Consider the following 26,070-nt stretch of genomic DNA (forward strand, 5'->3'; position numbering starts at 1 on the left):
GTCCCATCATGCAGTTTACGTCAGACTGCATTTTTTGTGGCACTGGAATCTGTAGGATGAAATAAATGCTATGAATAACCCATTTTTGAGAAGGACAGTTATCGTAGTATTCTTAAATTTATCTGAACATAGAACTACCCTGGAAATGATTTTATGACAGCAAAAACCATCTGTAAAGAATTTTGTAGTAACCTCTTTACTCTTCTTCCTGAAGGTTTCTCCTATGGCAGGGTATAGATGAACCATAATTTCTATTTGTTTTTGTTTTCTTCTGAGAGGCATATATATGTGTGTATACACACAGTATATATATATTCTCATTTTATGAATACAATTTTTTTCCCCATTTTTTTCCTGAAAAATTTCTGATGTTGATTGCTGCCAGGGTAACTCATTTCAGATGTGTCTCAGCTGAATGTAAAAAAGGAAGAATAAACCAGTCTACACCATAAAACTTTCAACATGATTGAGATAGTTAGCTATGTATGGCATTTGTTTGAAGACTGAAAGTAGCTTTATTCCTTATGTGCAATTAAGATTGTGTTTATCTTGAAATAAACAGTAATCTTTGACATTAAGAATGGGAATTTATGGAAGAGCTGAAGAACTGTTAGAACCAGTATCTATCAGATAAGAGTTAATATAGAATGTCCCACCCTGATATTTGTCATCTGTCTGTTCTGCAGTCCCTATGCTGTGAGATCAAGCAGAGACGCCGTGGGGTTTCCTCTGTGCTGCGGCTGTGCCAGCACCTCCTGGATGACCAGGAGACCTGCAACCTGAGTGCAGATCACCAGTCCATGCAGCTGATAATCGTAAACCTTGAGAGGAGGTGGGAAGCCATTGTCATGCAAGCTGTCCAGTGGCAGACAAGGCTACAGAAGAGACTGGAAAAAGACCCAGTGAGTGATGCTTGGTTTAAAAAGATCTCATGTAATTTCACTTTACACCAGCCATTTAAAAAGATCTCATGTAATTCCATTTTACATCAGTCAGTGTTTCAGTGCTAGGCAAGTACTGAGTGTTTTCTTCTGACTGATGGTGCTGTTCCTAGTCTCTAATGACAAGTGAAGTTTTAGTTTTTCACGAAGTGTTATAGTCTATGGACACCACTAATTAATAAGATAAATTCACAATATTTGTGTTCTATTCGCTGTGTATTTAAATCTCTTCTCATCTGATTCTGTTGAGTAATGAAAGCCACCTTCTTTTGAGATCAGAAAGTTGCTCAGTACCAAAAACAATTGGGCCCAGAGACATATATCATTGATTGTAAATATATTTCAGAAGAAGTATTTTCTTTGTAAGTATGATTGGTTTTAATTAGTATCCCAGCAGTAGATCTGTATTTCACATAGAATGCCATGGTATGTGATTAATATACAAATCTGTGTTATTTGAATTTAAGTAAAATGCATTAATTTCCCTTTTATCTCAGGGAAGTGATTCCTCAGAGGCAAAATAGCACTCTGCTTAAACTGTCCATTAAGTGACAGGTTTTCTACAGCATAAAACTATATTACGGTGCAGTATCCACATTCAAACAATAAACCATAGGGGGGACAAAGTAATCCCTACTGTAACACCATTGACTGTAATGGATGAATTGGCTCAGCATGTTCTATGGTACTATCATAATGCCAAAGCCTGTATGCTGCAGCTACGCTGACAGCAATGATAACCCTCTGTTAATGCATGTATTGAGGAGCCTTGATGAGATTTGAGAATAAGTGACATTTTTGCTTATATAATTTTTAGGTTTATATAAAACAAATAAAAGGCAAAAATACTTGATATGTACTTATTTCCTGACAATTGTCTGACTAGCAGCAAAATACTACTTTTGACTTAGTTTTGTTCCTTTAAAAAAAAAAAAAACAGAAGCTGTATTTCTCTGGGAGTTGTTTGTGTTAATGTAGTATTAAGATATACAAGATATCATTCTGAAAAAAATGGCAGTTCTTGAATGAAAATACTATCAATCTGAACTAGCCAAGAAATAGTGAGTTGGTGAGGAGGATGCTGTAGTGTTGAAGGTAATAATAGGAGAAATTTTAACAGTACATTCACCTTTAAATGAGAGTGTAAGAAAGAGAAGACAAATGCTGTCTCACTGGTGAGATAAGATTCCTGAGTTTTGATGGTAGTGAATCTAGGAGGGCGAGAAATAAGAACAGAAGTGAGGGAAGTCAAAGGCAAAATAGTGGTTTAGAATATGGGTTTGAGACTGAAGAACAGAAAAAACTGCTGAAGAAGGAAAACAAAACAGCAAATATTTTTTTAATTGAAAAATGTAATTGGTATTCTATTGAGAAACACCAGTTTTGTTGATGTGATAGTTCCATCTTTGAAATGTTTTTTTTTTTATATTACTCAGATGTCAATAGTAATTAGTAATATTAATTGTAATAGTAAACTGTTGGTTAGTGCTGTGCAAAAGATTTATTTATTGAGCCAGTAGTAGAAAAACTATGTGAATTTTGAAGCTTCAAGAACACATATGTGAGGTATTGGGCGATAGCTAAAAATCAGTTCTTGCAATTCTGAATTTGGGTTGCTAAAAGTTGAGACTGCTAAGTCTGTAACTGCATTGATTGCTCCAAAAGTAATGCCTCCTTGTTTAATTCCACGTAAACTACAACAGACAGATACAAAGAGCACAATAATCTATTAAGTAGATTAAATTCTCAGCTACAAAACACAGTTTTTCAAAATAGTCACCACCATTAGTCAATTTGTGTAGATGAGCTTTTCAAGATATTCTTCATTTGGTGGTGTAAAAGATGTACATGGCTGTCTGGAATAGGGCTTGTCTTTCACATCAATGTCGCCACTACACAGCTCACTGCCTCATTATGCTCAGTGTGCTGTGCACTATTGGGTCTCCATAAGCATTCCAAAAGCATCAATAAATGTCAACAGATGCAATTTTTTTTCTGCATGGAAGAATTCAGTGACGCACCATTGCTTCATACACACTTCCATGTCAGACGCCATTTTGTCAGACTGCCCTTCTGCTGCCATCTGTTACACAGCAACAAAATTTAACAGAATATTGTGGGAAGACTCGGCCTGTACTGCCATACCACCAACATCTGCCTCTGAGTTCATGGACCAATATAATAAAATAGGAGGTATTACTTATGTAGCAGTCCTTTTAGCTACCCAAAAGAGATTGAGCTGGGTTTTTACTGTACTTATCTGAAAGGCAAGGTACTACAAAGATGAAAATTACCTTTTTCATACAAAACTTACAATTTTGTTGTTACAAATATATCTGTTCTATTGAGTGTGGAACACCAAAAAAGTTGCATTTGTGAGATAGCTTCAAGAGGGGCTGAACAGAACTCCAAGTTGTTGTAGTGAAAGCCTATTATCTCCTCTTGCATGTGGGCAGCTCATGGAGACAGTTTGCTCACCGTAGCTGCAGTTACTCTAAATAAGCTGTAATGTGCTAATTAGAGCTTAGTACTGTTCTTACAGCAGGAGTGAAGAGCCTTGTGTTACTGTGTGGGACTGCAATCGATCAGGAGCTGAGGCATGGTGTTCAAGCACTGTATTTTGCTTGATGTCCCAGTGCTTGGAACTTCACAAGGTGCATGCTGCTTCATTCCCCCTTTGCCTGAGAGAGTCTGGAGTTATTTGCTGGTCTGAACTGTTTTTCATTGTGCATGGGGGGAACCATTCTTTCTGCTAAGAAACAGCAGCCATTAACTGCCATTGTGATGTGATACTCATTTAATTTACACTGAGCTGTTTTGCTTTGCAACCTCTTATTCTAGTCTTGTTTATAATAATATACTTCTTTGAGTGTGTCAACATCTACAGATTTCTCATGTTGATAAAACTGTTTATATTCCCAACACTTACGGATGCCACAGCCACTACAGAATTCAGGTTCCTTTCTCTTCCCTGTTTTGAGTTGGCATATTCTAGACTTCCTTTTCATTCAGTTCCTGTGTAGTCATTTGTTGGGTAGGTACCAGGATTACTAGTTCTGCTTTCCTATCTCTCTGTATTTGATAGTGTGCCAGTCTTGGCACTTAAACAGTATCTCTTACTAACAAGTCTTCATTTGTGATTGCCCACAAAATACTGTAATTTATGAAAACAAATGATGAGATGATTTTATAACTTCATGGCATCCGAACTCATTCATGGCATCCAACTTGCTGATAGTACATAAGATAACCCTAATTATTATATTGCATTAAAGAGGTGCAAAAGTCATTTGTATCTTCTGCTCTCTTTTTAATTTGTGTACTGGGATCTTTCTTTGTCCTGTTTCTGTCCCCAGTCACTTATCTGAGCCACTTATATCATTACAGAAGCATACTGGAATTAACGACAAAGAGGTTTTAGGTTTCTTTTGAATTGTTTGTCTTCACTAATGTTTTTCAATGTTCCTCAGCCTTTTTGTTTTGTTTTTTTTTTTGTAAATTCTTTTCCCCCAGATTTATCATTCCATAGTTTGCTGGTATAATGTTATCTGACAACTAAATTTTAGCTTCAGAATTACACAGATGCCTTTCAGTTTACCTAACAAGACCCTGCTGGCAATCATTGTAGAAGAAAAAGGAGTCTGTCTGGCAATTGCAACAGCAATAGCAACAGTCTTTAGTCAACTAAACTGAAAACTGCCATCAGAAATTCCTACTCAGCAGTTGGAGAAGCTTTAACTCACTGTGCACTCTCCTTTGGAGGATCTGGTCTACATGAAAGAAAACTGAACAGTTAAAAATGGATTTGGGACAGCATCTGTCATGGTCATGCCAACAAGTTTTCATCAGCTAATTCAAAGTGGGAATATGTAAGTTGTTTTAGGCAGTATTTTTGATCATTTGCTTAGCCAATTGGTATATTCAGTTTAAGTAAGCATCTAGCCTCAGTGCATTACTACAGCAGTCATGATATTCACAATTTGATGTCCTATCCAAGTCAGATATATCTCTGTATAGGAAGCCACAATGATGTTACTCTGTGTAACTTTTCTTTTTTTTTTTTCACTTTTCTGGAATAGCTTTGTCAGTACTGGAATACGTAAAACTGCTGTGGCTCATAGAGAGACAAAAGTGTGTTTTCTAATAGATGTTATTTCTTAAATTGCAATTCAATTCCTGCCTTTTTGATGACCAGAGAAACTGCTTTTTCTCCAGACTGCTCATTCACTGAATGAGAAAGATATCAATTTTATGGAGCGCACAATCTCTTTTCTTATTCAACAGAGGGCTAATTATTGAAGGGACAGTATTCATAATGCTTTTAAAATGGAGACTTTGAGTGAAGATAATTTGGATTAAGGTGCTGTAATTCTCACATTGTCCAGAAAGTGTCTGAAGTATTCATTGGTTTAAGTCTACCGCTATGCTTCATGAAATTTTGGAAACTTTTATTTCTTTTTTCCTCCTGAGTCATCCTGTATGTACACTACACTGTATGTCCAGCAAAACCCCCATCTGTATTGGCTGGAAAGTATGCTACACATCCAACCACATAATTGAAAATAATAAGGCCACAATAAATGGGGTGGCCTTGGGGTATAACACCCAAGGGATTCAATTGATGTCGCTTTGCATCAATGTCCATGCATCATGGTAATTGAGGTAACATAACCAATTACCACATTTTAATTAGAGTTGTAAGGACTTGGGAAAATCTGCAATGGTAAAGCAGCTCACTTTAAAAAAAAAAAAAAAAAAAAAAAAAAAAAGCAAAACCCAAACCTCTCTCTTTACCACAAGTTTGTTTCTTATGTGCTTGTTTCATAAGGGGAACAAAGATTCCGTAAAGCCCTGTTTTGTATTTTTCCCAGCTTTCTCTTTATTTCATTCTTTACAACTGACTTCGAAAAACAAGTCATTTAAACATACTGTATTGGTTCTGATCAGGTATCTTTACCCTTTTCTCTCTTCATCTGTTTCTGTAATGTTTTTTCCAAAGAAAATAGATTTTAATAATGTTAAGTGTAATGCTAACTGTATTCTTCTCCCTTTCAGTTCTCTGTATTTAATACATTGGTTCAATGTTTTTCCAAGCTATGGACTGACACTTGTTCTAAGATACAGTACAAAACCCTGCGTTCAGAGGTAAAAATGTACTCAACATTGTTCTGTTATTTTTTACATAGCTAGATAATTAGATAACTAGATAGTTAGATAAATTAGAAACACGATTCCTATAGGATTGTAATTTTGTTACAAGTTATTGTTTTGTGAGATGAGATCTAGCTAGAAATCTTGCATAAAAAATTTTGGAAGATTAGCAGTGCAGCAAAGTACTGAGTAAAAGTTACCTTAATTGGCTGAGGAGGACATACTACACGTCCTAAAGTGCTGAGCATCTTTTGCATGATCTAGCCCTCACAAAGTAATTATTTACTGACTTGTGTATGTTGAGTTATGGCCTAAAGCACTGATTTATCACCTGAGAAAAGGACTGAGTCAGCTGCAGGAACACAGGTGAAGGCAATTCAACTGTGTGACCAGAAAGAATGGAGCCTGGATGCACCCCTCCTAGACCCCATTTAAGGGCTTACTATCACTATGGAAAGATCTCTTTCTGGAGATCTCTGCTTTTTGGACTTTTCCACTACAAGCCTAGATCCTTGGGTACTGGATCAATTCCTTCTTGATTATTTCTTTTTCACTGCGATAATCTTTCTAACTATAACACCTATAAAATACTCTTCTAACTACTCTTCCAACTGTATAACTTGCGTTTGAATATTCAGAAGTTGGTTTTGGTTTTGTTTTTTTTTTGTTATCTGTCAAAGGTTATTCTTGTTTTGATATTACATTTCTTCATAGTGTGATACTGATTGCTTGTATTTGGTTCTTTTAGCCATCTTGTTCTGCTCATGTTTCAGTACTGAAGTTTGCTCTCTTTGGAGCTTCCTTTCTTAAAGTATGCCTTTTTTCAGTGGCTTGATATTTGATGATAGTCTCTGATGTATATAACTCTGTTTAGGCTCATCGCAATTCTTGTACTTGAGGTGCTGTAAGCTTTTCAGCTTCTGTGTGGTATTACACGTCTAATTTGTGACATGGAATACTCTTCTGTAGAATCCAAAAAAGAATAGTGCATAATTATGAAATGAGATGTAACTTCTAAAAAAAAAAACCAAAACCTAATAACGCAGATGCAGTGACTCTTAGTGAAAATTCATTAAAAAAAAAAAAACAAACAAACAAAAAACAAACAAACAACAACAAAAAACAAATAAGCTCTATGTAACATTATTGAGAAAATCTCCTGCATGGTCATCTGCAGTGAATTTTTATAGAGCGAATAGAGTTAATACATTTAGGCCTTTCCAGAGAGATTTCTCAGAGAATGCAAAACTTTATTGCACAACTGACAATTTAGGGCAACCGTCCAGATGTGGTGCCAGTCTAACTTCCATTCATCTCAGCAAGATGCTTTCATTAAGAGAGCACAAATCATGAGAGGCAGTCATATGAGCTCACTGCCGTAAGTCAGTCTTCTATCTATATCTACTTTTAATAATGTTATGAACTCTTTATTTGTAGGTTTGATTAGGCAAAAAGAAACAAATGGCTAATTCAGAGTACAGAGAATAAGGCAGTTCTATTTCACAGTCTCTGGCAAGCCTGGGGATGACAGAAAATGATACTCCTAACTTTCTCACGAGTTCCAGATGATTTGGAAGTGGGGTAAACAGTTAAGCTTGAGAGGAAATGTACTCAGCATGCCCTTTGTTCTTCTCAGTTAATGAAAGAGGGGTGTTGGAAAAGAAATCTTTGTATGTAGCACAGTATGGATATATGTAGATGAGTAGTGCTAGGAATAGGCTTTTCTGTGGAGCCTCTTCAAGAGCAGCTTACTCTTTCTTCCACTTAGAGCAGAAAAGGTAGTTCAGTATTATGGAATGCATAGCTGTGTACTTCTTAGGAAGGACAGACAGCAAGCCAAGGTGGTGGTCTTACTCTATAGTGAGCTAACAAGTGAAATGTATTGCTCTCTGCCTAGGAATTAATGATACATGCATGATTCTCTTCTGTAAATTCCTGTCAATTCCACAGGCACATATGGTTTCTGTGTCCTCTTGAGGTACCCAGTGAACTTTGTAACATAAGAGGTGAAAATTACTTTTTGTTGACATTGTTGGTTTGAGCACAGGAAGATAAACAAAATTACATTGAAAGTAAAGAGCTATTTTAATGAGAAAATCAATTGCTGCAATATTTAATTACCCCAAATCCTCTTTGATTTTTATTAATGACGCACACGTTTCTATGCAGGATTTAAGATTTACTTGCTTTTTTTATAGGATATCTTTCTTTGTAAGAGTGCAGATGCTTCATAATGGCTGCTGGTTTTAAACAGAAAGAGTGCAAAAGCAAAATAATCAGAGGATATAATTGTTAAACCAACTGGTTGCTTGACTATATATAGCTACTAACCACAGCTTATTCTGTAATCAGTGAAAAACTGATTTCAGGTACTTGAGGTAAAAAATGTCATCATCATAGGTCAAGGTTTTTGGTGTGATAATTGTCTTAAAGCATTGTTGCTGAATTCAGTACAAAATAGTGCCTCTGGACTAATGTGGGGTTTTTTTTTTGCTTTTTTTTTTGTGGTCAGTGTCTCTTAAGCCTTCTCTTTAAATCCTGTATGCTTAGACTTTTTTTTTTTTTTAATCTATTTTTCCTCAGTATTAAAGGAAGAATTATATGAACTACCTAGTACAATGCCACAAAGTTTTGTGTACTTTTATATTCAAGTTTGAGAATAATTTCTTCTCTGTTCCCTTTCTTGCTAATGCAATTTTAATCTGTTCATATATGCAATTTTGGAAAGAGAGGAAATTTATGCATTTTAATGTTGCTTAAAAATAGTTCATTATATATCAGTAACTTCTATGGCTGGTCAGTGATGCTGCATTATCCAGTGAGAAATTGGTAGTGTTTTATTTTGTGGTATACAAAACTTCTGTGTTCATCCATGTGGCCGAGAAGATACTTCTGTTTCCCAGTTAGGTGAGGAAATTTCATAGCTGGCAGAAAGATGCTAAGACTTGCCTGGTGATCTGATTTTTTTTTTTTTTTTTTTTTTAATTTCCTTAATTTTTTAGTGGTTGTTTTTTAAAGGCCCTCAGAGACTGAGTGCCAATATATCTCATAGCTCTATAATTTCATGATTGTATGATCACTAAAATTATCATTATATCATGTCTATCCTGATATGGTATTTGACTTCCACTGATGGTGTATCTTAATATTCTTAATTTCTTTGCATTTATACATAACAACACTTGCCACAATTAAAAATAATAGTACTGATTACAAAAATTCAGGTATTGGGGCAGCAGGATTCAATCTTATAAAATCTATAAATGTGAGCTTTATAGTTCTACAGTGGGGAAAGTCGACATCATGATGGCATGTTCAGGTCATGATGGCATGTATTCTACCATCCAGCAGTCAATCTTTGTTGTTGTTTTTTTTTCCTCCTATGCTACATACTAAATAATGGTTGGAAGAGTTTGGTTGAAGCCACAGCTTTGATAGCAAAACAACCTGTGCTCCAGAAACATATGGATTTGAAATGTAAGATTCATAAAATCTTCAAGTGAATTCTCAGTTCGAGTAGCAATATATGATATTCAGAAACTGGAAATCTGATGTTTCCAGTACATGCAGGTACTGAAAGAACATTCATGCATGGTTTAAATGGCAAAAATAACTAATTGCAAATGGAATAGAACAGAACACAGAATTGCAGGGGTTGAAAAGGATGTTAAGAGATTGAGTCCAATTCCCCTGCTACAGCAAGTTCCCTGCAATTGGTTGCACAGTTAAGTGTCCAGATGGGTCTTGAATATCTCCATAGGAGACTCCACAACCTCTCTGGGTAACTGTTCAGGTGCTTCATCAATCTTTTTCTTATAATTCTTCTACATATTTGTATGGAACTTCCTATGTTCAAGTTCTAGGCCATTGCTCTTTGTCCTATCACTGCACACCACCGAGAAGAGCCTGGCCTCATTTATTTGCCTCCCACCTCCCTTTAGAGACTTATAAATATTTTTCAGGTTCCCTCTGTCGTTTTTTCCCCAGGCTGAACAGACCCATGTTACTCAGCCTTTCTTCATATGGGAGATGCTCCAGGCCCTTTATCATGTTTTTCACCCTCTGCTGGACTACTAGGAGATCCCTATCTTTTTGAACTGGGGAACCTAAAACTGGACACAGTATTCCAGATGTGGCCTCACCAGGGTGGAGTAGAGAGGAAGGATCACTTTCCTTCACCTGCTCTTATTCATACATCTCAGGAAAGTAGGAAAAAAATGGCTAGTATTATTATTTTCAGTGATAAATGTCACATTTTAAAGAAAGAAATTCCAATTTAGACAACTAAGAATAGGGCTATATATATAAAAGTTCTGAGCTTTGAAGTGCATTCTGTTCTGATTACAGGATGACATCAGTCTTTTTTTATTCCTATACCTAATATCAGCATATCATGAGATCGTGACATCTTTAAAAGATTACAGAGAAGAGAAATACAACAGTCACAAAATAGTGATTATTGAATTAATTTAGTGACTTGTTGCACTGTGTCTCTAATGAGCACAGTTCTACAAGGAATGGTATATGACTGTGATTGAAGCTGATTTTCTGATATCTTCAAGAGTTCTCAAGCAAAATAATTTTTAGAAAGAATAGAAGAAGCCTCATTTGGTAACTAGTTGTATAGCCTTTATTTCCATCCTGAAAAGATTGGATGATTCCAGTCATTATAAACATATATTTGCAGGATCTTGATTATATATTTGAATAATCAGTGTTTCATTGTTCATTATTATAGGATGCTATAGGAGCTGTATCAGCTGAAAGCAGAAAGGAATACTATATATATATATATAGTGATATATATTTAAGTGAGAAGAAATAAGGTGCATTTCCTCTTAACACGAGAGGGAAAGGGTACACAATGAAATAATGGAGTAGAAGATTTAAAACAATCTAAAAGGAATACTGTTTTCATGCAGTGTTAGTAAAACTTTGAAACTTATTCCTGCTTGACGTTGTGGATAAGAAAATTCAATGAGTTCATTAAATAACTAGACAAATTAATGGAGAAATCAATTGATGTTTTGTATCTCCAACTCTGGAAGTCTGACTTCTCAAATTTTGCATGACACCATTCTGTTACTTTTTTTTTTTTTAATTTTCTATAAACATCCACTACTGATCACTGCAAGAGATAGACTAAGCTGAATGGAATGTTGACCTCACCAAAATGATAGATGCTTTCTGAAAGCACATGAGTTTTGAGACCTACCTACCTAATATTTTTGTATGTAGAAAATCAGTTTTAAGCAATGCCTAGAGGGTTTTCATTGTATTTGTTCGTTTCTTTTTGTTTCTTTCTTCCTTCGTTGTATGAAAAGAATATGATGCAGTCATTTGGGTAGGCTGCTTTCACCAAAAGAAATTTTGAAAAATGCATCCACTTAACAGTTTTTCAAGATTTCTAGTAAAACAGAAAATATAAGTCATACATCTCTTTAGTAGTTAAATATGAACATTTATGTATCTGAAGTAATACAGTATACATTAAATCATATCATGTAAATCATTAGCAATGATGATCTGAATTTTTTATTTCCTCTAACACATAAGATATTTGTGCCGTCGCTGTAGCTCTAATCCATATTCAGGCCTTCATGTTTGGTGTGCAGTAATATGTAAATTACCTACCCAGCTGCATTAAGCAGTGTTTGTTTATTCAATTTCTTTTGGCATAGCTTATAACTGAATTTCTGCCAAAGATGTGGCTGCTTCAGGGAACGCTGTTTGAGTAGAAGGAAGTTTTGAAAGGAAACACACATCATAAGTCTTTACTGTGTGAAACAGTGAAATCGAAACGAACTTTCTGTTCATAAAAATGTGTTTTAATATAAAATAATTTGTGCTTGTAAAATACAACGAGCAAATTGAATCTTTTTAGAATGGTCTGTTTACATCGGCTTTGTAAACAAGAGTACTGAAAGGGTGGTGAACTTCTGCATTTGTGGGAAGGGTGACTAAAACTGGTGAAATGTGAAAATGAAAGTTTAAGAGAAATTCTTTTAAAATGGCATGTTAATCTCCTCTAAAACATAGCGTTTAAATGCATCTAAATTTAGAGAGCAGTGAAGTTTAAGTGTTAAAAAAAAGATAAATTGTATTAATGATGCATAGAGCTATCTACTTATGCTGGCAGCCCTTTCAGTCTTCCAGTCTGACACTTCCTTTTTTATCCAGCCAGCTAATTTCCCCTCTTTTGTGAGGAGTAACTGTTTTCACACTAGTGCTTACCCAGAAAGCCTCCTTATTGTTTCATGGTTAATTATCTTCTTGAGCTTCACCTTCTCGAGAGAAGGGAGAAAGACTAGGCCTCCCCACAGCTCTAATGAAAGCTAAGTTTTAGAGATGCACTGTGTGAATAAATGCAGCTTCTAATCTAGCAACATAATAAATGTGTTCCTAAACTTTATGGAGTCACAGCTCATCCAGCAAGTTTACTGAACAAAGCAGGGGGATGCTTCATTTTTAAAATACTCTTTTTTGTTGTTTTAGAAGGGAGAAGGAATATTGCTTCAGTTTGAAACAAAACGCTTTAAAGCTGCATGCTAACAACATTTATTCTAATAACATTAGTACTTACAGCTCTGAGCCCCTCAGTTATGACATCACTTTGTAAACTTTTGCTGCTTGTTGGACTTTGTCACTCACCACCGCACAAGGTATAAGATATGTAGATAGATTTAAATTTTCAGTTTATGTTCTAATTTGAGTCCAAATCTAAACTGTAAATGTTTTAAATAAGCTCTCCTGCAATAGAAGGATGTTGCATAATGACGTAATGAGTAATATTTTTGCAGAAATGAAATACAGTCCAGTGTCATTTTGTACTTAGCCAAACTAAAGCAGGCAAATACAAACCTCTCACCCTAACAAGGAGTACTTGTTTTTACTTTTTCTTCTTCTAAGTGACTTTCTATAATGTGTTCATGTATTAAATAACTTCTCCAGTGACCAAAACAAACTGTACATTTAACACTGGTACTTCACATATTGCATAGAATTCATTCAGCATCTAAGATGAGATTGAAATTGCCTATATATATATATATATATATATATATATATATATATATATATATGTATATATGTATGTGTGTATATATATATATATTTTTTTTTTTTTTTTTTTTTGTCGGGCCAGCTCCAGGGCTATGTTGGCATCTGTTATGTACAGAGACAACCATAAATAACAGGCGCTTACCATTGATGGATACATGAAAAAAGTCTGAAAGTTTGAGAGTGAGTGAGATGATCTTACTGAAAAAGTTCTGCCTAAGGACTTCTTGCATCTGGAGATAAGGCTCCTGTTTCTCTTCTGCAACATTTGAAAAGCAGCACTTTCTAGATATGCACTGTGTAATGTCAATGAGCTGTAGCTGTGGTGTGATCTCAGGGTGCTTACCACTATCATTTGGATTCATTGTCATAACTCTTCACCATTTACTGACAGTAGTGATGTTTAACTTAATTCCTGGAAATCCATAGGTAGGCAGACTGTGGAACTACTTGTAATGTGCAATAGTCTGAGAGCCTCTGACTTCACAATATTTTCTTATTGACTCCCCTCTAGTCAATATCATAAATTTTGGGTTGTGGATCAATGATATCGAAAATGCCTGATCAGAGATAAGAAAGAAATGCTGTTGGAAATTTACATGTGAGGAAAAAGCGAGTCAGTCATCCTTGATATGAATTAGGCTAAATTTGATAGTCTCTTAACTGCTTTGTGAGAAGGAGAAATTGATGATAGACCCAGATATCCTTCGTGCAGTTCTGCTATTTATAAATAATAGATCAAATCTCCCTTTCTTGTATATGGGAAGACAGGAAGCAGAGGGGCAGCGCTGGCCTCTGCTCTCTGGTAGCAGCTGCAGGACACAAGGGAATGGCATGGAGCTGTGTCAGGGTGGATATCAGGAATAGGTTCCACACCAGAGGATGGTTGGGTTCTGGAACAGGCTCCTCGGGACACTGATCATTTCACTGAGCTGCCAGAATTCAAGGAGAGTCTGAACAGTACTCTTAGACCTATGGTCTGAGTTTTGGCAGTCCTGTGTGGAGCCCGGAGTTAGACTTGATCTATCTGAGTCTTTTTAGGATAATCTATGATTCTAAGATTTTATTTGGAAATTCAAGTCTTTCTTTTCCAGCTTTTAGTGAGAAAGTTTTCTTTCTAGGTTTCTCCTAAGGCTAAAATCTCAAAAGCTAATGTCCTATCTTTTTTTCTACAATGATTCTCACTTTTTAGTGTTTTCTCACAGTTATTTCTGTTCAAACAAAGCTCTTAAACTTTGTGATTTCAGGTACCCGTGACAAGAGAGAAGACTGTTGCATCTACCTAGTCCTTTTGCACTGTCCACAGAGTTATTCTGCTTTAACTGAGAGTACACCTTTAAAGGAGTATAAAGTACAATGTAAAATATATTAAACCGAAACTATGTGTAACTAGTACAAAGCCAAAACAACAGTGATTTTGTTATGCCAGTGCAATTATGCAAGAGCATCCAAATGCAGAGGACAACTGATTTGCCACAAGAAAGGGCATAGCGATGAAAAATTGTGATGAAATTCTGTAGTTTAGACAAGCAGTAGTTTTAAGCCTGTTTAAGCATGATCAGTTCTACAGACTTGCAGTTTGTGGCAGTGTTGTGTTTTTTGCTTTGTTTTTTGTCTTTACTATAAAAAGTAATCCTTGACTGGATCGACGTCTGAGACTTAGCCTGAATGAGCTGCCTGCAATTTGCATGGGCGTGTGTCTGAGGTAGAGTGCCAGGATTTGGTCTTTACTGAACTAGGTATACATGGCAACATTTTCGGTTTGGGTCAACCTAGGAGCATTTTTCCTCAGAGTTTCATTAAGGGCTTGTGTTGGATTCTTGCACAAAGAAAATAATATATTCCCTTGAAGTAGAAGTGAGACCAAAATGACATTCAAGGTTGAAAAAATCCTGTCATGTAACCTCTTGACAGATGAAAAGAAAACTACAAAGCAGCAAAAACAACAGTCTGTAAAATATGCCATGTAGTCAGGCTTTCTCATGACAAAAATGTGAAAACAGCTTATAAACACAACTTGGAATATAGGTCTGGGATTGTAAACCTATTTGGATGACAATATTATTCAACATAAAAATGTTATAGGTGTTCTGCTCTCTAGTAACACTTAAAGGGCTTCTTCAGCAAATGAGAACCAGAGATGTTAAAAAGCCACAGGAGGATACAGTGGCAAAAATGGAAGCCACTGCTTCCACAGAGGCTGAAGAATAAGTACTGTGTTGAATCGCCGCTTTTGCCTTGGCCTGTGATAGAAGTAAGTTCCTATAGGCCTTCTACTGGCATGGCTCACCTGCTGCTCTAGCTTGTTGAGTGGTAGAGGGAATAGAGCCTTTCACTTCTTTTAGTCATCTGGTGCTGTGGGGAGCTTATCAGGAAACTTAAAGTTTGATCACAGGACTTGTGCAGGCATTACTGACCTCAAGTATTACCTAATATGCTCACAAGACATTTGAAGAGCAGCAGAATGACTAGAGAATGGTTAGTTTCTCTGACACAGAAGTGTGCATGTTGCACTCCTAAAAATCTGCACAGCTGTCTGAAACATGGCTTGTGTTTGACATTGCTGTTGTCACTGTTAAAATGCCCCATGCACCACCTCACTGCGCTTGCATCCACTGTTTGGTCTCTGCAAATGCTCTGCAAGCATTGATGAATGCCAAAGGGTGCAATTTTTTCAAATGGTAGAATTCAGTTCTGCACTTTTGCTTCATGTGCACTTGTCATGCAGCATTTTGTAAGACTATCCCTTTGCTGCCATTTCAGAAAATTATCAATATTAAAAACTAGATATAAGGAACAATCCTTTAATCTTTTATTTCTGAGCGTCATAGGAGAATTCTCCATGTCAATATGAAGGCAGGCAGCTTCTCAGTGATGTGACCTGTGTTGTTTCCATGTGACCCAGGCTGTGTTGAGACCGATACAAGTGGCATTTGTGACTTCAGAAAGCAGAAGTGAAGCCAGTGTCCTTCCTATGGCATCTGTGCATATAGCCACCCCTGTAGGACACTGGCAATGCCTGTAAGCACCAAACAAAAAAAGTCAAGTTCTGCATGTGCAGGACTGAGTGTACCTTTTCATTGAGAAAGATAATTGTAAAATGAAGACAGAAAAAGTGAAAACCACAGTTCCAGATTCTTATTTTCTCAGCAAACAAACACATCCCTTTTTTTTATTGTAATTATAACGAGTAAATCTTTTAATATTTTTTTTTTTTTTTCCAGTGATATATAATAAAGCATAAGGCTTCTATATATTTTGAGACCGTATTTTAATGTGCAGGTTGCTTCAATATTATGCACATTGAATTTTTTGCGTATGCTTATACATATTAAAATATTGGTGTTGGGAAATGGGGATTTTTTTTATTGGCTATAATATAGAGAACTTCATTTAGAAAATGAAGCAGAGGTGAAGTGGGTACTGTACATATGACTGTTTCTTGCAGCAGAAGTACTTGGCATGCTTGCATTTTTGAAAAGACAAAATCATGTTTGTCTTCCTTGAATGTGCACACATTCCTGGAGGTGGGGGATGGTTTTCTTTCTTTCTCTCTATTTTTCCTCCGGCCCTAAAGCAGAGCTGAGTTTGGATAATTTGTCCACAGCAACTGAAGGATATGTTTTGGGGAGGGAGGAACAGAATTTGTATTTATTATTGTAAAAGCTTTTTTTTTTTTTTCATGTTAATTCTTTTTAAAAAATATAATGGTATGTAGGGGTTACATTATAGGCCTGTTTTACCAACACAAAGTATCTGTACTGGAGTAGCACATGCAAATGAGCCTGAAACAGAGAATCATTGTTTCATAAAATTTGCTGCAGGAAAAACAAAACTATCTGCGTTTGAAAAACAAAAAAAGTGGAAAAAAATATATTTTTAACACTTTTTCTCAAAGAGCACTGTGATTGAGGAAATATCCATATATGACAATTTTGTTTCTTGCCTTTAGCATTTTCAGCAGATTAACTGTTTAACCATTAGACACCAATGCTGCAAATATTGATGTGCACACTTTGTGCATATGAGATTTCCCACTGAAATGGGATTACTATCCAAAGCAAAGTAGTTCAGGGCTCACACTGGAAAGAACCAGACTTTAAAGCAGCATTTTCAAATACAGTCAAATTAATTCAATCTTTCACTCTTCTAAGTCTGTAATTTAATTTGTTCTTTTTTAAAATATGCTAGATATATTTCATAAGACAGTAAATGCTTTCTGAATGTTGTGTACCTAGTGATACTATAAAAATGGAAATATACTTTATGGTGTGTTTCTTTTTGTTGCTGTTGCATAACAATTTTTTACTTGATCAAAACTTTCCACCTTCTCTGAATTCTAAACCATGTGGTCATTGAGGTTGACTCCAGAGTTAACTGTTTAGTGCCTATAATTTGATAACATATATGAAGATAGTCATCGTTTGAAAGATGATATATGCACATTTATCTACTTGTTGAAATCTGTGGTAAGCCACCTGGAGACCAAGTTCCACCAAAGGAACAATAACTGGCTGGCAAAATGAACTTTCTTTGGATGCCAACAAGTGTAACTAATTGCACTAAATTTCCCAGAATTTGAAAAATTGCTAAGGGGTTTGTGCATTTGTGTTTACACACACACACATCTACACATATATATCATAATCATGATAACTCCAATCCTCTAGCATCCTACCTGTGCACTGAGCAGGCTGATAAGAAGACATCTGACATGATGAAGATTGGCCTCAGATAGTCTTAGTTTTCACCTTTCTATTGCTGTCAGTGCAAACATAGGCTGGTATGACACCACTTTTAATTCTTCAAACCAGAGCTTTATTCAAAAATCTGCCTGGTGCTGCTCTCTCCAACAACTATTGCATCTCTAATTTCTCCTTTTTGTTTTGTGAGCTTGCTAAATATTGTAAAAAAGAAAGAAAAATACATATCCTTGCTAAAAATGTTTGTGACTTTAGCTGACTGGTCTGCTTCAGAAAAAGTTAAAAACTAGGCTGTACTTGGAAAGGTCTGATAATACTACAGTCATACTAATAGATCTCAGGGCAGATGATGCTTATAAGAAGGGTGGTAAAATGACCATATCCTCATAAGAGTCTTTGGTAGCTATGACAATAAGGAAAAAAAAGTAAAATTCCCTGCCATTATATCTACATCTGTTCAATTTCTGAGTATACAGCAGCACTCAGAAAAGCATGTTCATTTGAGGAATGAAAAATAGGCTTTGAAGTAAGGACTACACAGTGAAGATGAATGGGGTGAGGTCACAATTCCACATGTTTTATTGTTTTAGTCCATCTGACCTGCAGAACAAACAAGGCAGCCAAGTGCTGATTTACAGGGGGAAGGTTATCTTCCTGACCAATGAGGACCAAATGTTTTGTTTTGAGAAACAAGATCAGATTCTATGGAACATAAAATCCTTGGAACCTGCTGCTGATTTCCTGCCTTTGGGAGTTCTTTTTGCAGCTGACAGAAGTGTAAAACAGTAAAACTATGCAGTTCAGGAAGCTTTTCACAGCAATATCTTCCTAATGCTAGGTGAGACAGAGTCATAAAACATACTACAGAGAAAACGAGTAACTTTAGCTGATTTTGCACTTAATCTAACAAGTTTTCAAACTAATTTTATTTAATTATTGATCTCTTGCACCATATTTTTAGTTGTAAATTGGTAAAAGGATGTTCCTCTCCTTAGCAACAAGTGAAACACGGTCCAACTAGATACCGACCAGGAGTCATTATGAAAACATGGCCAACTGGCAAACCCCAATGTGGACTGCTCAACTCGATGTACGGCACTGCTTTTATTAGCATTAGTTAACTAGCAAATGAGTGTTTTCATGGAAGTTTAAAATTTGAGCTACCCCCAGCCAATACATCATGGAAAAAAGACTCGCAAATTTATTTCATAAAAGTTTTGCAAAAGTTTGATCTGTAAAGGGCCTTAAACATTCAACAAATCCACCAAATCTCCAAATCTCCAGGGATAGAAAAAATTGTTGGCACCCAAGGTTCTACCCAGAATTATTTTTGATATCTTAACACAGCTGCACTGCATGGAGATCTGCCTTACAGCTAAGCCCAGTAGAGCATGAGGACTCAGATTTGTCTTATGTGGATATTGTATCATTTTATCAAATATATTGATCACTGTATCACTCTGCTGAATGCTACTCTGCCTGTTTTGGACAAAATCATTCTTCCTATGTCATTTGAGTGTTTTTGCCAATGGTTTGCTGTGATAAGATGCCCTTGTGTCTTATACACTGAAGAGGGATTTGGGCTTATCTGTGCTTCTTGCCAGTAAAATGTGTTGAACACTGCACTGTGGGATAAAATTCCCATCATCCTACTGTGACCCAAGTGTATGAAACACTTGTTTTATGCAAAATGAAATAGTATAAGGAGGTTTATCTTGATAATATCTTAAAGTGAAAACTTCTGAGAGAATGGTAAACTGGTCTTGACAAACTCTCACCCTCTCAAAATCAGCGCCATAACTACTGAGCTGTTGAAGAATATCTCATGATTTGTCACGGTGGGGATGAGTGGACTTGAGTTCCTATTTCACATAGAGAACTCACAGCTGAGAATATGTCCCTTTCTATGCACAATTTTAGCCTGAGGTGAGACTTTATGAATTTAAGTCAGCAACCAAGTTGCTCACAGCTGTGCTTTATTTGACTACAGCAACACTGTATTTACTTGAATTTCAGCAACCTTCTAAGTTTGTTGGTATTTAGATTGTTGTTCAGTGTGCAATCAGTGCTGCAATTTGCAAAACAAAACTTGCTCCAAAAAAACTCAAGAAGTATTGTTGAAAGGTTTTTTTTGAAAAAGCGCTTGTTTTTCTGGATGCAGTGATCATTGTCTAGCTACTTACTGGTCGTTAATGCTACCTTTACTATCGAGTAAAGAATAAACAATAATTCTAATAAAAATTAATCAATTCTAGTGATATCCAGTGCACTACATCAATTGTTTTAAGGTTGGCTGCAAAAAAAAACCAACCAACCAAACAAACAAACAAAAAAACTTGTTATAAACATTTTTTTAAAATCTAATGATAAAACTTGTATATCTTAACTCTGTTAAGCAGGCTAAAAGATTTTATCATATATCCAACACAAAGACCTACAAGTATGTTTTTACTAACTTCTGTGTGATAATGCAGAATGGTTAGTTTGCTTTGTCTAAAGTGACTGCAGTTAATCTCGTTTGAAGAAAAGTCAAATTTCTATATGGTGTTTTAGCAAAAATTAAGAAAAAAAAACCTAAGAAAAATGAGAAATCATGCAGAGTCAGAAGAGATGCAGAATTTAATAGGTTTCATTTTAATTGATCATTTAAATAGTGTACAATACATAATAAAGTTAAAAACCTGTTAATTATCATTGTTCCAAAAATGCTCTTTACTTCCATGAATTTACTTCTATGATTTCAGTGGAAGAACTTTTAAAGTAGAGATGCATGTATTTTTCATCTCTCATTTTTTTTTTTTTAACAGGAGTCTCTGAACTTTATTGATCCAAGTTTGATGGATCTAAATGGTCCAAGTGAAGATGCACTAGAATGGGATGAAACTGATATTAGTAACAAGCTGATCAGTGTTAATGAAGATTTAAGTGATCCTGATCAGGAACTCAAAAAAGATGATCTAAGCCAGAAATCTACTTCAGGAGAATGTGGCAGCAATGATGTGAATGAAGATGAAAGTATCAGTGATCGTGAAAGTCCTCTTTATTGTTCCAGCATTACTTCCCCTCCAAATCCTCACATCTATCAGGTCTATAGTCTTCATAATATCGAATTATCAGAAAAAAAACACATGCCTTTCTTGAAAAAAGCATCAAAACTCTCCAGTGTAACACAGTCTAACATTTTAAACAAAAGTCTTAGTAAAGACTCTTCGTTTTCATCTACCAAATCCTTGCCGGACCTAATAGGGGGAACAATGTTGGCAAAATCATATAACTATATGTACCAGAGTGGGAACATAAGCAGGCATTCTGAGAGTGAAAGTGGAATAGTGAGTGAATGTGATACAGAAACTACAAATAATTCAGAAATTTTTTTACTAAATGATATTGAAAGCACTCAGAGCAATCCTGAAATTGGTCACACAGGAACTCAAATGGATGACATAATTGATGTAATAAAACAAAAAATAAAGCAAGATGAAGAAGACCATGCTAGTCTCTCAGATGATTTTCAGTTGGCACCATCTGGAGGTTGTGGAAATGAAATTGATAGGGACTTGGACAACATTACCATGTGTAAAACTGTTTGTTTAGAAGAACTGCAAGGAAAACAAGATGTGTTTACATTTTATGATTACTCATATCTTCAAGGCTCCAAATTCAAATTGCCAGTGATAATGAAACAGTCACAAACTGAAAAGACACAAACAGAGGGTGCTTTGTTTCATGGTTTTTGTTTTGATAAAATACCTGGTAAATCTGAACATAAGCCTGGAGAGTCACAACCAGATGAGTTTATTCACGACCATAATCTGGCAAATATCCCTGGAGGATCAGATCCCAATTCCTCTAAGTCTGTGGAAACAGTAAGAAAACTAATTGCTACAGAAAATACAAGACAGCTTTCTGCTTTATCTCATAGTTCTTCATTAGAATCTCTGTCTGTAGTAGGTGATTTATTCAGCTCAGGTATTTTTAAAAGTGGAGATGGTCTTCAACGAAGCACCTCTTTGGAGAGCTGGCTGACTTCCTACAAAAGCAATGAAGATCTTTTTAGTCATCATGGCTCAGGAGACATTAGTGCAAGCAGTGATTCTGTTGGAGAGCTCAGCAAAAGGACATTAGATCTTTTGAATCGTTTAGAGAACATCCAGAGTCCATTAGAACAAAAGATAAAGCGCAGTATCTCCGATATAACACTCCAAAGTAGTTCTCAAAAAATGTCTTTTACTGGACAGCTGTCTGTAGATATTGCTTCCTCAGTAAATGAAGACTCAGCAGCTTCTCTCACAGAGCTCAGCAGCAGTGAGGATCTTTCTCTCTGTTCTGAAGACATAGTACTGCACAGAAATAAAATACCAGATTCAAATGCATCATTTAGAAAACATCTTAATAGATCTGTAGCTGATGAGAGTGATGTCAATGTTAGCATGATTGTTAATGTCTCCTGCACTTCTGCTTGCACTGATGATGAAGATGACAGTGATTTGCTTTCGAGTTCCACCCTTACCTTAACTGAGGAAGAGCTAGGTATCAAAGATGAAGATGATGACTCCAGTATAGCAACTGATGAGGATATTTATGAAGAATGCAATTTAATTTCAGGACTTGATTATATAAAAAATGAACTCCAAACTTGGATGAGACCAAAATTTTCTTTGACAAGAGAGAAGAGGAAAAGTAACCTCAGTGATGAAATTCAGCACAGTAAAGTTAGTAATGAGACATCAAAAGCCACAGATACACTGAACATTGAAGCACTTTTGAATGGTTCGGTGCAGAAAATAACAGAAAATAATGGCAACAGTAAGAATGTATCATGTAATCATGAAAAGGGAACAAAGGGTCACCTGATGAAAGATATCTCTCAGGTTGTGAAGGATCAACTTGTGGATGATATGGAGAATGGCAATGTTGAAAATACTCTTGCCAGTCATAAGGGAGATCTTGTTAGAACATCAGCAACTTCCAAAACTCATGCATCACTTGGTGTAAAAGAAGCTGAAAATGAATTTCATATCTGTGAAGCATTTACAGACAGTTCGGATGATTCACATATGGATGGAAAGGAGACTGTTCTGTTGTCAGTTGGATCCAGAAACCCTCCAAAAGAATGTCAAAGTCATCTTCGGTCTGATTATCACTGCACTGCTTTCTCTCCTGCTAAAAAGCCTTGTCTTGAATCTTCCTCAGAAACAAGCTCTGTAGACACACAAGCTGCTACTTTTCAAACATCCTTAGCTGATGATCAACAACACAAAATATGCATTGCTGAAAAATCTACTGATTGCTGTGCAGTCTTGAAATCTACTAAGGCAGAATATGACTCCTCAGCCAATGGACCTGATTTATGCTGTAACTGTGACTCTGCTGCTTTTGATAAAAGAAATATGGAAGATGACTCAGTACACAACTTTGTGAAGGAGATAATAGACATGGCATCAACAGCTTTGAAAAGTAAGTCACAACCTGAATGTGAGTCATCTGCTCCAGCTTCATTAACACAGATAAAGGAAAAAGTGCTGGAACACTCTCACAGACCCATTGAGCTAAGAAAAGGGGACTTCTATTCTTATCTTTCACTTTCTTCTCATGATAGTGACTGTGGAGAAGTAATCAAATACATAGAGGAAAAGAGCAGTACACCTGTGCCACTGGACTTTACAGATGAGAGAGATAATATTGAATGCTTTTTTGAAGCATGCCCTGAAGATGAACGTGTTGAGCAACAGCAATCCATTTGTAATGGTACTCCTGAAGCAAGAGCTGAGCAGCAGCAGCAGCCTATTTGTAATGTTACTTCTGAAACATCTCCAGAGTCACCAGATGAATTGACTTTGGCATCATTAGGAAAAGTTAAAGCTTCATTAGAAGATAGTGATTTATCTTTTCTATGTGATGATGACAATATAAATTCCTCCAATCCTAACAAAGAAAATGCATCAAACAATTTGAAAAATGCTGTGGATGATTTGTTGATTTCAGACTGGCAAACAGAAGGTTTGGATAAGAATTTTCCAGAGCTCAGCAGTACAAACAGTAGTATAGGAAAATCACCTGGAACTGAAGATCCCAAAGGATGTGTTGCTGCTTCTGAAGAGGCTTCAGCTACAGAGTTTCATTTAAAGCATGACCATTCACAGAATGAGGAGGTTTTACACCAGAACACTAAAACTCTTACTTGTGAAGAAAATCTCTTGAATCTTCGTAAAGAAAGACGTTTTAATATGCGCAGATAGAATGTAACACTCTCCAGGCATATACATTATCCTAAAAACAGGTATGTACTCTATGAAACACAATTTCTTTTCTTTACATTTTTTTATTTATTTTTTTCTTTTTTATTATTATTTTATTTTATTTTTAAATTTTTGTACTATGAAAGAGGTGGATCATCATCCAGGGCTTCTGTTTTATGGTAGTATTATTTCATTTATTTTGATTACACTATAATTCTGATTTACATGCCACTGGTCAAAAAATGCAGTGAACAGTAGCTGCTTCTTGCCCTTTGGCTTTGCACTGACTGGACCTGCTTTCTTCTGGAATATTTCAAATCCGCTGTCTTTCAGAACTTGGGAATCCTTCAAAATTAAGATTTCTATATCACCCTACTCCTCCCTTGTCAGTGGAGCCATGAAAACAAATATCAGCTCTACTCATTGATTCCTTTCTCCACAGACAGCTGACCTTATGAGTTTGATGAGGTTATGCACTTAATGAATGTGAACTGGTTTTACAAGGATTTTGAGTGACCAGTGAGCTGGAGCTCTATAATATTTACAGACAGTCTATGACATATGTCCTAGCAGACTAGAAATTAAATAGGGAGATAATAAGTCATCTCTTCGTGTCACCTTACCATGACTTACATTTATTAAGCCATTACTAACCATTATAGATTAGACCAAATTTGAGATTACAAAAGTAAGAAATCTTTGCAACATCAATGACAAATGTAATGTGAAGGTGATGTAGAATAAAGGCTCAAACACCAAAGCAAATGAAATGTGATAGCCACAAATCAGTGCTGAAAGCTTCCGTTCTATTTTGTGGTAAGCATGTTGAACCATATATAGTTCCTATCCGGAGTTCTGACCTCACATGAATGTCTGACAATTAGCTGCACATTTAGTAGAAAATCTACAAAGCAACTTCTGGAACAGATCCTATCACATAGAACTGTTGCTTTGAGTCTCACTAGCAGTTTGGTGAGCCAAAAGCCAGCATAGCTTTACAGTGATGTCACTAGTTTTTGGGAACACCAATCCAGTTGTCCAGAACCAGCCTGGCAACTCCAGATGCCACTCCAATTCCAAATACTTCTGCTTATGAGAAACTAGCAAGGGGATTTCTAGTAAGGCACGAAGTTAAACACCATGTTGCCCAGGCTAGTTCTAAAATCTCCATCCTTGGAGGTTTTCAAATTATACATGGACACATCCTTGAATGATCTACCTTTGAAGATATTCTTGCTTTGAGAAGGAGATTAGACTAGATGACATTCAAGTTTCCCTTCCTACCTAGATTATTCTAAGAATCCATTATTCTTTCCCTTAGGAGAGAAGGTTGTTATTCATCACTGCTTATGAAATCCACCAGTACACACCAACTGCAACCTGCATAGTTATGACAGAGGTTCAGAGCCTTATTTATATAAAATAATAGATTGCTTTACTACTGTTGGATATTTAACTTCAGAATTTCCTGATTTTGCTATATTGTATTATTGTGCATTGGAGTTTTCTTATGCACATGTTAACTTTTTATCCACCATTCACATATTCACATATGTATAAAGACAGCTAGGAAAATATTTAGGTTATGGCAGCAAAAGTGTACACCTTGCCATGATCTCTTTCAAACACAAATCTATTTTAATAATACACTATCTTGGAACTGTCGTGGCAAAGAGGATATTTCTTGAAAGGCTTTGAAATGGGTTTTCCTGACCTGTTGATTGCCAGTAGGTTAATACTTGGACACATCCAAACAACTGAAGAAGCAACAGATATCACCTGGGATTTACAAAACTGGTAGATGATACCATATATTCTAGGGTTGCATTCTAAAGATTGTGTGTCTACAGAGGCCATGATCTATAAACTGAGATGAGGACAAAAGCATGAGGTTGACGAGTGACTATTATGTAAACGTAAACTTTTCCTAAATTACTTCTTTACAAAGTTTCTTTTTTTCCACTCATTTTGTAACAC

At 36.0% G+C, this 26,070-nt stretch overlaps 1 protein-coding gene across 1 annotated transcript in view; it reads left to right on the forward strand.

Moving 5' to 3' along the window:
- The window catches only part of AKAP6 (A-kinase anchoring protein 6), a gene marked incomplete at both ends in the record, with an annotated part of 207,848 nt that extends 183,755 nt beyond the window's left edge, over positions 1-24,093 (forward strand). The window contains 3 exons of the mRNA XM_079537288.1: positions 687-902; positions 20,662-23,731; positions 23,840-24,093. Coding sequence (XP_079393414.1) covers positions 687-902; positions 20,662-23,731; positions 23,840-24,093 — 3,540 coding nt within the window. The remainder of the gene's footprint in view (positions 1-686; positions 903-20,661; positions 23,732-23,839) is intronic.
- Between the last annotated feature and the right edge of the window lie 1,977 nt (positions 24,094-26,070).

The sequence above is a fragment of the Tetrao urogallus genome, assembly GCF_951394365.1.
Source record: "Tetrao urogallus genome assembly, chromosome: 6".
NCBI classification, from domain to species: domain Eukaryota; kingdom Metazoa; phylum Chordata; class Aves; order Galliformes; family Phasianidae; genus Tetrao; species Tetrao urogallus.